Here is a 12875-nt window from a genome sequence, read left to right as displayed (position 1 = left end):
TCTGTTTGCCGTCAGTGAATCCCGCAGACACAACACTTGTCACAGCTGCAGGTTTGTTATAGATGAATCCTCTGAATGCGAAGAATGGTTCTGTTCTATGACTGCAAGCAGAGGTCTGGATCAGGACAAGGAATTCTAGCAGCGGATTATAAGGTGAAGGAGTTTCCGGTGTGAAGTGGACGGCTGCGAGCTGCACACAACGCTCTCATTCACTGACAGCAAGCACAGAGGATTCAGAGGCAGTATCACTGCAATACTACTGCCCATGTGTTTACTGCACAGATGTGTGTGGACTGGATGCAGCTGTAACAAACCCTCAGCTGTGAGAAGCATCGGGCCTGTGCAGCTTCAGCCTCCAGACAACAAGAGGAGGAGGTCACAGAGCACTGGTAACGCAGCTCACCGATCAGACGCTCCCTCCGGTCCGCGGGGAGGTGCTTGGCGATGTGACCGATCACGCACAGGATGTGGCCGGTGGTGGTGCTGCCGCTGGCATCCGTGTCCCTGGAAGAGGCAGAAAAAAGCTGATACCGGCACAGGCGGAAAGGAAGGACAGAAGGACGGAAAGGAGGAAGGACAGGAAGGGAGGGAGGAAGGAAGGACAGGAAGGGAGGGAGGAAGGGAGGAAGGAAGGAAGGACAGGAAGGGAGGAAGGAAGGAAGGACAGGAAGGAAGGAAGGAAGGACAGGAAGGGAGGAAGGAAGGAAGGACAGGAAGGGAGGGAGGAAGGAAGGACAGGAAGGGAGGGAGGAAGGAAGGACAGGAAGGGAGGGAGGAAGGAAGGAAGGAAGGGAGGGAGGAAGGACAGGAAGGGAGGGAGGAAGGACAGGAAGGGAGGGAGGAAGGAAGGAAGGAAGGAAGGAAGGACAGGAAGGGAGGGAGGAAGGAAGGAAGGACAGGAAGGGAGGGAGGAAGGAAGGAAGGACAGGAAGGGAGGGAGGGAGGAAGGAAGGAAGGAAGGAAGGAAGGAAGGAAGGAAGGACAGGAAGGGAGGAAGGAAGGAAGGACAGGAAGGGAGGGAGGAAGGAAGGAAAGGAAGGGAGGGAGGAAGGAAGGACAGGAAGGGAGGAAGGAAGGAAGGAAGGACAGGAGGAAGGAAGGACAGGAAGGGAGGGAAGAAAGGAAGGACAAAAGGGAGGGAAGAAAGGAAGGACAGGAAGGGAGGGAAGAACGCAATCCGCCACACTTACCGCTGGACTTGCTCCCATGCATTCAGGATTTTGGTGTAGTCCAGTTTGGGTGCGGAGCCAGCGACCTTAGAGAGCACCATCCAGGCGGAGGCCGCACGCTCCGTCTCCGTGTGAGAGATCAGGTTGTTGATCAACGTGGAGGTAAATTTATCCCGCTTGGCCCAGAGGTGAAACGCCTTCGTCAGGTAGCGGCTGCGGACAGAGGAGATTCCGGTAATCCGGCATTGATGGCGCAGTACAGGATTATCTAACGGTTATCATGTGGCCGGAGCCTCCAGGGGAGGACTTGGGTTTAAATTGAAATTTGGAAAAAAATCCTTTAATCCAGCATCAAGACCTGGATTCTCTGGATTATCAAATTCTGGAGATAAATCTCTGATTGTAACATTTCTTTCGGAATATCAGATGGTGAAGAAAACGGATACCTGCGGAGATCTTTAGGTGACTGTGAAACCTGTAAACTATATACGAAAAGTGACCATCTCACTGGAGGCGACACATCGGCTCCCCAGGGTTGTGCTGCGGGGAGGGCGATGGGCGCCAGACTCTCTGCACCACCAGGATCCTCCCACGTGGGCGGGCCACGTTTATGAATTAATCCTTAGTAGTGATGTCAGCAGCAGTCGGGGTAGAAGGGGCCGGCTGTATAATCGCCCAACTCTCTGCACCACCTGGATCCTGCCACGTGGGGGGCCACGTTCAGGGATTAATCCTTAGAATTGTCAGCAGAGGTCGGGGCAGAAGGGGCCGGCTGTATAACCTGTCCTGTGTGGGGCGGACGCCGCTGTCAGGGCCCCTCCATACACCCGCCATACTGCCCGAGCCAGGTCGGGGTTGTCGCCCACCCAGCGCTCTCCAGCTCCCACCTGAGGTCCTGGCTGTCGGTGGTCAGCAGGTGCAGCAGGTCCCAGCTCAGCTTCTGCTTCTCCTCGTCCTCCCGGTAGCGGTTTTGGTGCTTGATGTTCTGCAGCAGCAGCTGCTCCAGACACTCCAGGGTCTTCTCCTGCACGGACGACTCTGTGTCCAGCACCACCGGGATCAGCCCGGTCAGACACGCCTTCTGCACCGCCACGTTGTGAGGCTGAGCCTGCGGAGAGGGAACACTTTATTCTGGACACAACGGAAACAAAACCTCAGCTGTGAGAAGCATTAAATCCTTTTTCAGCTTACTGGCAGCAAGCAGTGATCTTGTAATGACTCACACCAAGTATTATGACTGCTTTACACTGCAGCTTCTCTCTAACACCCATTTACACATTACAGGGTGGGGTAATCTGGAAGTGACATTTTATACATTTGCTAATTGTTTATTTTCCTTGCATGATTTGAGATTGTCCCCATTATTAACCCCTTGTGTCCCGCTGATTATTAACGCAGGATCTGCTGTTCTTCATCACTGCAAGATGGAAGCCGATTTCAAGCAATGGGGCTGAGAATGCAGCTTTGGATGTGACTGGAGCCTTATAGGCACACCCCCCCCACTGAATGCCTATGGTAGGAGAAGCGCGTGGGCTCCGCACCTGCAGCAGCTCGGTCAGGGAGGTCAGTGCCTGCTTCCGGACGGACACGGCGGGGTCTCGGCAGCGATCCTGCAGGGTGGAGAGGTCATTGGAGCTGCAGGGGATCAGGTTGTACTTCAGGATGTTCACCAGGACCTGGAAAAGAAGAGGTGCAGAGGATGAGGCCAGGGGCCGCGTAGAGGGCAGCGATCCCGGACCGGACCCCCGCGTGCACCGCTCACCTGCAGCGCGGATTTACGGACATTCGTCTTCTCGTCGCCTGCTCGGAGCCGCAGCATCGCCAGCGTGTCCCTGCCTGGAAGGAGACAGAAAACCAAAAAGGTCTGGGGTCACGCGCAGCAGGCACTCACCAGCAGCAAGAGCTCCGCGCCGCAAGCACTCACCATCGCAGGTAAAGGCTCCGCGCCGCAGGCACTCACCAGCGCAGGTAAAGGCTCCGCGCCGCAGGCACTCACCAGCGCAGGTAAAGGCTCCACGCCGCAGGCACTCACCAGCGCAGGTAAAGGCTTCACGCCGCAGGCACTCACCAGCGCAGGTAAAGGCTCCGCGCCGCAGGCACTCACCTGCGCAGGTAAAGGCTCCGCGCCACAGGCACTCACCTGCGGGAGTAAAAGGCTCCGCGCCGCAGGCACTCACCAGCGCAGGTAAGGGCTCCACGCCGCAGGCACTCACCAGCGCAGGTAAGGGCTCCACGCCGCAGGCACTCACCAGCGCAGGTAAAGGCTCCACGCCGCAGGCACTCACCTGCGGGAGTAAAGAAGGGAATTTTGTTTACTTACCGTAAATTCCTTTTCTTCTAGCTCCAATTGGGAGACCCAGACAATTGGGTGTATAGCTATTGCCTCTGGAGGCCACACAAAGTATTACACTTAAAAGTGTAAGGCCCCTCCCCTTCTGGCTATACACCCCCAGTGGGATCACTGGCTCACCAGTTTTAGTGCCAAAGCAAGAAGGAGGAAAGCCAATAACTGATTTAAAGACCAATTCAATCCGAGGAAACATCGGAGAACTGAACCATACCACATGAACAACATGTGTACCCGAAAAAACAGAAAAACCCCGAGAAAACAGGGCGGGTGCTGGGTCTCCCAATTGGAGCTAGAAGAAAAGGAATTTACGGTAAGTAAACAAAATTCCCTTCTTCTTTGTCGCTCCATTGGGAGACCCAGACAATTGGGATGTCCAAAAGCAATCCCTGGGTGGGTAAAAGAATACCTCATGATAGGGCCGTCAAACGGCCCTCTCCTACAGGTGGCCAACCGCCGCCTGAATGACTTATCTACCTAGGCTGGCGTCTGCCGAAGCGTAGGTATGCATCTGATAATGCTTGGTAAAAGTAAGTAGACTCGACCAGGTGGGTGCCTGACACACCTGCTGAGCCGTAGCCTGGTGCCGTAATGCCCAGGATGCACCCACGGCTCTGGTAGAATGGGCCTTCGGCCTTGAGAGAACCAGAAGCCCAGTAGAACTGTAGGTTTCAAGAATTGGTGCCTCGAGCCCCCGAGCAAGGGTGGATCTGGAAGCTTGCGACTGTTTACGCCGACCAGCGACAAGGACAAAGAGTGCATCCGGGTGGCGCAGGAGCGCCATGCGGGAAGTAGAACCTGAGTGCTCTCACCAGAACCAACAGATGCAAATCTTTCTGAAATTGATGGACTGGACGAGGACACAAAGAAGGTGAGGTGATATCCTGATTGATATGAAAATGGGATACCACCTTAGGGAGAAATTCCGGAACCGGACGCAGAAACTACCCTGTCCTGGTGAAGGACCAGGAAGGGAGTTTGTATGAGAGCGTTGCTAGCTCGGAAACTCTCCTAAGAGACGAGACCGTTACTAGAAGGCCACTTCCCGTGAAAAAACGGGAAGGGAGACATCCTTCAAAGGCTCGAAAGGCGGCATCTGGAGAGCAATTAGAACCTTGTTCAGATCTCAGGGCTCTAACGGCCGCTTGTACGGAGTGCTGAGAAGACAAACTCCCCGTAGGAACGTGCGTACCTGAGGAAGTCGTCGTTTCTGAAAAAATACAGATAGCGCTGAGACTTGTCCCTAAAGGGAACTGAGCGACAACCCATTTTCCTACCTAGATTGCAGGAAGGAAGGAAACATAGACGATGCAACCGGCCAGGGAGAAACACCCTGCGCCGAGCACCGAGATAAGAACATCTTCCACGTCCTGTGGTCAATCTTGGCGGACGTTGGTATGCTAGCCTGTCTCATGGTGGCAACCACGTCCTGAGGTAATCCTGAGGACACTAGGTTCCAGGACTCAATGCCACACCATCCGGTTGAGGGCCGTAGAATCCAAATGGAAGAATGGCCCTTGAGACAGCCAGTCTGATTGGTCTGGTAGTGCCCCCGGTTAGCCTACCGTGAGGCACCACAAAACCGAGTACCACACATCCTCGGCAATTTGTAGCGACGAGGATGGTGCGGCCGCAGTCGGTCTTGATCTAGCGCAGTACTCTGGGCAACAATGCCAGAGGTGGCACCTAAGGTAGCTGGAACTGCGACCAATGCTGAACTAAGGCGTTTGCCGCCAGAGCTCGATGATTGTGAAACCGTGCCATGAAGCTGGCACATTGTTGTTGTGCCGTGACGCCATTAGATCGACGTCCGGCCTCTGTCAGCGGCGCCAGATCTCCTGAAACCCGTCCGGGTGAGGAGACCATACTCTTTCGGCCACACCTCAGCGACTTAGGAAGTCAGCTTCCTAGTTTCCACACTTGGGATGAATTGTGGATATGGTGGATGCCGTGTCTTCCACCCACATCAGAACCTGCCGGACTTCCTGGAAGGCTTGCCGGTTGCGCGTTCTTCCTTGGTGGTTGATGTATGCCACCGCTGTGGAGCTGTCCGACTGAAGTCGGATATGCTTGCTTTTCAGCCGCTGTTGGAAGGATTGTAGGGCAAGATACACTGCTCTGTGTTCAAGAACATTGATCTGAAGAGTGGACTCTTGCTGAGTCCACGTACCCTGAGCGCTATAGTGGAGAAAAACTGCTCCCCACCCTGATAGACTCGCGTCTGTCGTAACTATCGCCCAGACGGGGATAGGAAGGACCTTCTTTTTGACCAAGAGGTGAGAAGAAGCCACCACCGTAGAGATTCCTTGGCCGCCTGAGAAGAACGACGACTCTGTTGAGGGACGTCGACTCCTCGTCCCATTGGCGGAGAATGTCCCATTGTAGTGGACGCAGTAAAACTGCGCGAAAGGAACTGCCTCCATTGCTACCATCTTACGTAGGAAGTGCATGAGGCGTGTCAATGTGTGCGACTGGTTCTTAAAGAAGAGCTTGCAGCCCGTAGTGAATGCTGTTTGTCTAGCGGCAGCTTCACTATCGCTGAGAGAGTAAGAAACTCTATGCCTAGATATGTTATCGATAGGGTCGGGGTCGGATCTGACTTTAAAAAGTTGATGATCCACCCAAAACTCTAGAGAGTCTCCAGCGCAACGTTCGGGCAGTGTTGGCATGTTTCCTAAGAGAGTGCCTTGACAAGTAGATCGTCTAAATACGGGACCACAGAGTGACCCTGAGAGTGCAGGACTGTGACTACTGCTGCCCTGACCTTGGCGAAGACCAGTTGGACTGTCGCTAGCCGGAAGGTAGAGCTACGAACAGAGGGTGTTCGTCTCCTATAACGAAGCGTAGAAACGCTAGTGCTCTGGATCAATCGGCACGTGTGGATAAGCATCCTTGATGCCTAATGATGCTAGGAAATATCCTTGGGACCTTGAGGCGATGACATGGCGGAGGGATTCCATCCGGAACCGCCTGGTGTCCACGAGCTTGCTGAGCATTTTTAGATCCAGAACGGGACGGAACGGCCCGTTGTTATAGGTACCGCAAAGAATTTGGGGTAAAAACCGTGACCTTGTTCCTGAAGAGGAACGGGGGTCATCACTCTTTCTGCCTATAGAGTGCACCCTGTTTGCAGAAGAGCAGCGGCCCGGCCGGGAGGTGGAGAAATTCTGAAGAATCGAGTTGGAGGACGAGAAGTGAGCTCTATCCTGTACCCGTGAGACAGAATGTCTCACACTCAATGGTCATTGACCTATGGCAGCTAAATATCGCCAAGGCGGGAGAGCCTGCTACGGACCGAGGCCGCAAGTCATGAGGAAGCCGCCTTGGAAGCGGGTTTTCCGACTGTCGCTTTTTTGGGCGAGACTGAGCCCGCTAAGAATCTTAGCTCCTCTGATCCTTTTGAGTCCACCTTGGACGAGGAAAAATGGGACCTGCCCGAGCCTCGAAAAGGCCGAAAACCCCGACTGCCTCTTGCTCTGTTGGGGCAGTCCCAGCGGCCGGCGCGACCGCCCTAGAAGTGGCCAGCGTCCCGCCCCTCTCCTGACTGGCAGGTCTGGGGGCGGGAACGAACTAAAGCAGGCCGCAAAAGCCGGGGACTCGAGTTATCAGCGCGGCCGCCGTAAAAGCGCGGGCCGCGCTGAAGTCCCCGGCGCACTACAAGTGCCAGCCGCGCCGCTGTTCCAGCGGCCGGCGCGCCCGAGTCCTAGACGTGGGCAGCGTCCCGCCCCTCTCCTGACTGGCAGGTCTGGGGGCGGGAACGAACGGAAGCAGGCCGCAAAAGCCGGGGACTGTAGTTATCAGCGCGGCCGCCGTAAAAGCGCAGGCCGCGCTGAAGTCCCCGGCGCACTACAAGTGCCAGCCGTGCCGCAGTCCCAGCGGCCGGCGCGGCCGAGTCCCATAAGTGTGCCTGCTTCAGCTAAGCTGAATGAGGCTATGGCACAGGCGCCGCAGCGCTGATGTCCCCCGGCGCACTACAACACCCAGCATGCTGCGGTGTGAGCGCCAAATGCACGGGGGACACAGAGTACCTTGAGGAAGCAGGGCCATGTCCCTGATGTACTCCGCTCCATCCAGCATCTTCTCCAGGGGCTGTAGATGGAGCACGGTCTCAGTGCCTGGAGACCGGTAAATCCCACTTCACCCAGAGCCCTGTAAAAAGGGATGGGGAAGGAATCAGCATGTGGGCTCCTGCCGCCGTACCCGCAATGGGTACCTCAACCTTACAAACACCTCCGACATACAGTGGGGTGAGAAGGGAGCATGCTGGGGACACTATATGTGTCCTCTTTTCTTCCATCCGACATAGTCAGCAGCTGCTGCTGACTAAAAAGTGGAGCTATGCGTGGATGTGTTGCCTCCTTCGCACAAAGCACAAAACTGGTGAGCCAGTGATCCCACTGGGGGTGTATAGCCAGAAGGGGAGGGGCCTTACACTTTTAAGTGTAATACTTTGTGTGGCCTCCAGAGGCAATAGCTATACACCCAATTGTCTGGGTCTCCCAATGGAGCGACAAAGAAAGGCTCCGCGCCGCAGGCACTCACCAGCGCAGGTAAGGGCTCCACGCCGCAGGCACTCACCAGCGCAGGTAAGGGCTCCACGCCGCAGGCACTCACCAGCGCAGGTAAGGGCTCCACGCCGCAAGCACTCACCAGCGCAGGTAAGGGCTCCACGCCGCAGGCACTCACCAGCGCAGGTAAAGGCTCCACGCCGCAGGCACTCACCAGCGCAGTTAAAGGCTCCACGCCACAGGCACTCACCAGCGCAGGTAAAGGCTTCACGCCGCAGGCACTCACCAGCGCAGGTAAAGGCTCCACGCCGCAGGCACTCACCAGCGCAGGTAAGGGCTCCACGCCGCAGGCACTCACCAGCGCAGGTAAGGGCTCCACGCCGCAGGCACTCACCAGCGCAGGTAAGGGCTCCACGCCGCAGGCACTCACCAGCGCAGGTAAGGGCTCCACGCCGCAGGCACTCACCAGCGCAGGTAAGGGCTCCACGCCGCAGGCACTCACCAGCGCAGGTAAAGGCTCCACGCCGCAGGCACTCACCAGCGCAGGTAAAGGCTCCACGCCGCAGGCACTCACCAGCGCAGGTAAAGGCTTCACGCCGCAGGCACTCACCTGCGGGAGTAAAAGGCTCCGCGCCGCAGGCACTCACCAGCGCAGGTAAGGGCTCCACGCCGCAGGCACTCACCAGCGCAGGTAAGGGCTCCACGCCGCAGGCACTCACCAGCGCAGGTAAGGGCTCCACGCCGCAGGCACTCACCAGCGCAGGTAAGGGCTCCACGCCGCAGGCACTCACCAGCGCAGGTAAGGGCTCCACTCCGCAGGCACTCACCAGCGCAGGTAAGGGCTCCACGCCGCAGGCACTCACCAGCGCAGGTAAGGGCTCCACGCCGCAGGCACTCACCAGCGCAGGTAAGGGCTCCACGCCGCAGGCACTCACCAGCGCAGGTAAGGGCTCCACGCCGCAGGCACTCACCAGCGCAGGTAAGGGCTCCACGCCGCAGGCACTCACCAGCGCAGGTAAGGGCTCCACGCCGCAGGCACTCACCAGCGCAGGTAAAGGCTCCACTTACTGTCAAAGTAATGATCTGGTCTATTTATTAAAGTGGCTACATTGTGATCCGTCATTTTGAAAACCAAAAACTTATTTTTTTGTAAATATGTTTTAAAGGAAAGAAGAAAAGTAAAAAACAATCCCAAATAAGCGCCATCTGCTCTAGATTTGGGGGTTTTATGCTACGATATTCGTCATGTGGCACAAATCCTGGGAGAAACCCGTTCACCAACTCACCATCAGCCCCCATGGGGTCGCAGTCGTCCGTCACCTCGATGGTCCTCATGACGCCCGGGGTCTTGCGGCTGTGAGCAGAAGCTCCTGGAGAGAAAATATTAAGCCGACAATGAACGGATCCGTCCACGACACGTCCGGCTGCTGCCAGATATGACCCAACGTCGCCCACGTTCACCCGTTACCTTCCGTGCCGTTCACCGTGTTCTCAGCCGCCACCGAGGCTCCAGAGATTGTGCGGCAGCTGCCTGAGAACGGAAAACCAGCGAGTGACAGAAGAGGCGAAAGCCACCAGGACCGGACTAACCACTAACCAGAAGCTGCAGACATCATCAGTCAGGGCGGGGGTGTACTTACTTCCCTGCAGCAGCTCGGTGACTCCTTCGGACACCGTGGTGGTGTTTTTCTCCAGGCTGTGCGCCAGGCAGGACAGCGCTTTGCTCCGCACGGTTGGGGCTTTGTCGGAGCAGCGGCTGAACACCATGGCGTGCAGCAGGAACTTGTGCTGCAGGAGCTTGATTTTCTCCACCGGCAGGGACGCGTCGGGCGGCCGCTCCGGCAGCTCCAGCAGAACGATGGCCACATCCAGAGCAAACACCCGGTATGAGATCTGCGGAGGGAGAAGGTCACACGGGATCTACTAGGATTCAGGATTTACATTGAAGATCAGGGACACTTTATGACAATTTCCTTCGCCGTCTTCATGATCAGCGCTCGCAGTCAGAATCTCCGCCATCTTGTTTTCCATTCTCCTGCACAAAACATTCTGAGGGTCTAGAAATCCCCTGTGAGCAAAGAGCCCGGACATTGCACGGGTAACCTGTGCTGATACATTGTAACAAACCATTAGGACAGGAGGGAGGGTTATGCTGGGTATAACTGTGGCCTGCTCTCAGGGCGGCGCGGCTGCTGCCCCTGACCAGAGCGGAGCAGGGCGGCTGCTGCCCCTGACCAGAGCGGAGCAGGGCGGCCGCTGCCCCTGACCAGAGCGGAGCAGGGCGGCCGCTGCCCCTGACCAGAGCGGAGCAGGGCGGCCGCTGCCCCTGACCAGAGCGGAGCAGGGCGGCCGCTGCCCCTGACCAGAGCGGAGCAGGGCGGCCGCTGCCCCTGACCAGAGCGGAGCAGGGCGGCCGCTGCCCCTGACCAGAGCGGAGCAGGGCGGCGCGGCTGCCGCCCCTGACCAGAGCAGAGCGGAGCAGGGCGGAATCGTACCTTGGCGTTGCGGGAGTATTTGTACAGCCAGTCTATGAAGGAGGCATACTCCGGGTTCGGAAGCTTTTCCAGTAGTTTCACCAGAGCGTGGGCCGCAGACGTCCTGTAATCAGACTTATCCGGGAACTGCAAGACAAACAGAAGCAAAGAGGAGCCGCGCATCCAGGAAGGCACGGCCAGCAGCTTCAATATTACCAGGAAAACTGGGACCACTCTGCAGAACTGATCACTTAGGAGACACCGTCCCTTAATAATGTCCTGTCCGGTTACAAAATATCGATCACAATCCATCAGAATGGTCAACAATATCCACTCAGTGGGGGTCCGACACCCCCAGGGATCAGTATATGCTGCGGTGATGACAGGGTGTGGTGCAGATGAGTGAGGGTCCTGCGAGTGTCTTCCAGGATCAGCCGCTGCACACGGGACGGAGCTTTCCAGGCCCAATCCATGACTTCAAACAACGAGGGTCCCGGACCCCACTGATCTGATATTAATGACTTCTCCCAAGAAGACTCACCAATATGCGGAGACCGGACGACTCCGTCACTGATCCATCACTTAGATGTCGGATCTTTGAGGTCTCGTGCAGCCGGATGCACACATCTATGTTCGGTCACATACGAGTATATGGACTGCGATGTATAGACTGATGTGTGGACGGGGCGCGGGCACCTGACGGACCCCACAGCCTCACATCATGCTCCCGGGATCTCGGCAGGAGACCTGCGGAGTCTGGACAATGAGCTCTGAACGCGGACTGCGAAGCATCCATGTGTGAATCCGGCTTATGGCGCTGCCTAAACTGAGCTATATGCAGTCATCTGGGCGGAGACTTATCCCAACATAGTCCTGCACATTGGGGAGATTTGCGGTGGAGCAAGACATTAATAACGGGGCGCGGTTACCGCATTCGGACCCCTCCTAGAGCTCGCCGAGTCCACGGTCCGGTCCACATAGAAACTTATTTAAAGGGGTACTCTGCAGCGAATCACATTTGGAGGGGAAAACCTAAAGACACCTGCCGGATTGTGAGCGCTAACGATTGTGACACCGATGCTCGATACCCGGCACGTTACCGCTGATGTAATGTCAGCCATCGATCCTGCACATTACCTTCACACATATGTGCTGCAACAAGATGTGGAGAACAGGGAACGACGCTTCCTTCAACTCATCCACCAGGAAACTGCGGAGGATCAAACACAGAAAATCAGAAAACAGCAGGACACGGGTCAGACATCGCCCCCCGGTGGATGAAAAGCAAACTGCACATTACAGGGTGAAGCGAACGGCCGTGCAGAACAGACACACTCCTCTGCAAGTGACACGGAGCAAATTCTGACCTGACGAATCGCACGGCCTGGTCCCGGGCCCCGGTGACTGGAGCGGTGAGGTTCAGCAGGGTGGGGTGCGACCCTTCGCCTCCCTTCACCATGAGAATGACGCTCAGCAGGCGCTGGAAGAGACGGCGGAGAGTCTGGAAGGAAAAAGAAGCCAAGGTGTGAAGACAATGGCAGCAGGGTTGTGAAGCCAGAAGCGACGGCAGCAGGATTGTGAAGCCAGAAGCGACGGCAGCAGGATTGTGAAGCCAGAAGCGACGGCAGCAGGATTGTGAAGCCAGAAGCGACGGCAGCAGGATTGTGAAGCCAGAAGCGACGGCAGCAGGATTGTGAAGCCAGAAGCGACGGCAGCAGGATTGTGAAGCCAGAAGCGACGGCAGCAGGATTGTGAAGCCAGAAGCGACGGCAGCAGGATTGTGAAGCCAGAAGCGACGGCAGCAGGATTGTGAAGCCAGAAGCGACGGCAGCAGGATTGTGAAGCCAGAAGCGACGGCAGCAGGATTGTGAAGCAAGAAGCGACGGCAGCAGGATTGTGAAGCCAGAAGCGACGGCAGCAGGATTGTGAAGCCAGAAGTGACGGCAGCAGGATTGTGAAGCCAGAAGTGACGGCAGCAGTTTTGTGAAGCCAGAAGTGACGGCTGCCAAGCTCTTACTGCCGCGTCAGACGCGGGCGGCGCTGGTCCTCGTACACGGCACTGGCTCTCTGGCTCCACCAATCATTGCTCGGGATTTGTCACCTGCTCGTTTTCCCCCGTGTATTTAGAGAGAAGTTATTGGAGGCAGAGAGGTTCCCGCACCTGATTGCCGTCTCCGTGTAGGGGCAGACACAGCAGCCACAAGCCGTGGTACGCAAGCTGCGGCACGAACTTCATCCGCTCGGGTGCGCTGTGAAGATAAAAGACGGTAGACATTATATCCAATCCGCACGTCTCATCCCGTCTGTGCCAGGAGGCCGCACACAGGTCCGGGGGACATTTTTCATTTATGCGTTTCCGTTTTTTTCTTTTTCTCCA

At 56.6% G+C, this 12875-nt stretch overlaps 1 protein-coding gene across 1 annotated transcript in view; it reads right to left on the bottom strand.

Annotated features, from left to right (window-relative positions):
- Positions 1–12875, bottom strand: part of NCAPD3 (non-SMC condensin II complex subunit D3) — a 30748-nt gene that overhangs the window by 13632 nt on the left and 4241 nt on the right. Inside the window, 12 exon segments of the mRNA XM_075329085.1 lie at positions 404–504; positions 1191–1382; positions 2057–2277; positions 2711–2845; positions 2932–3005; positions 9311–9394; positions 9493–9555; positions 9665–9917; positions 10520–10645; positions 11636–11708; positions 11866–11999; positions 12660–12747. Coding sequence (XP_075185200.1) covers positions 404–504; positions 1191–1382; positions 2057–2277; positions 2711–2845; positions 2932–3005; positions 9311–9394; positions 9493–9555; positions 9665–9917; positions 10520–10645; positions 11636–11708; positions 11866–11999; positions 12660–12747 — 1544 coding nt within the window.

Source organism: Anomaloglossus baeobatrachus, chromosome 11 (assembly GCF_048569485.1).
Source record: "Anomaloglossus baeobatrachus isolate aAnoBae1 chromosome 11, aAnoBae1.hap1, whole genome shotgun sequence".
Lineage (NCBI taxonomy): Eukaryota > Metazoa > Chordata > Amphibia > Anura > Aromobatidae > Anomaloglossus > Anomaloglossus baeobatrachus.
Note: the sequence above shows the minus strand (reverse complement) of the source record. Positions and strands in the feature narration are given on the sequence as shown.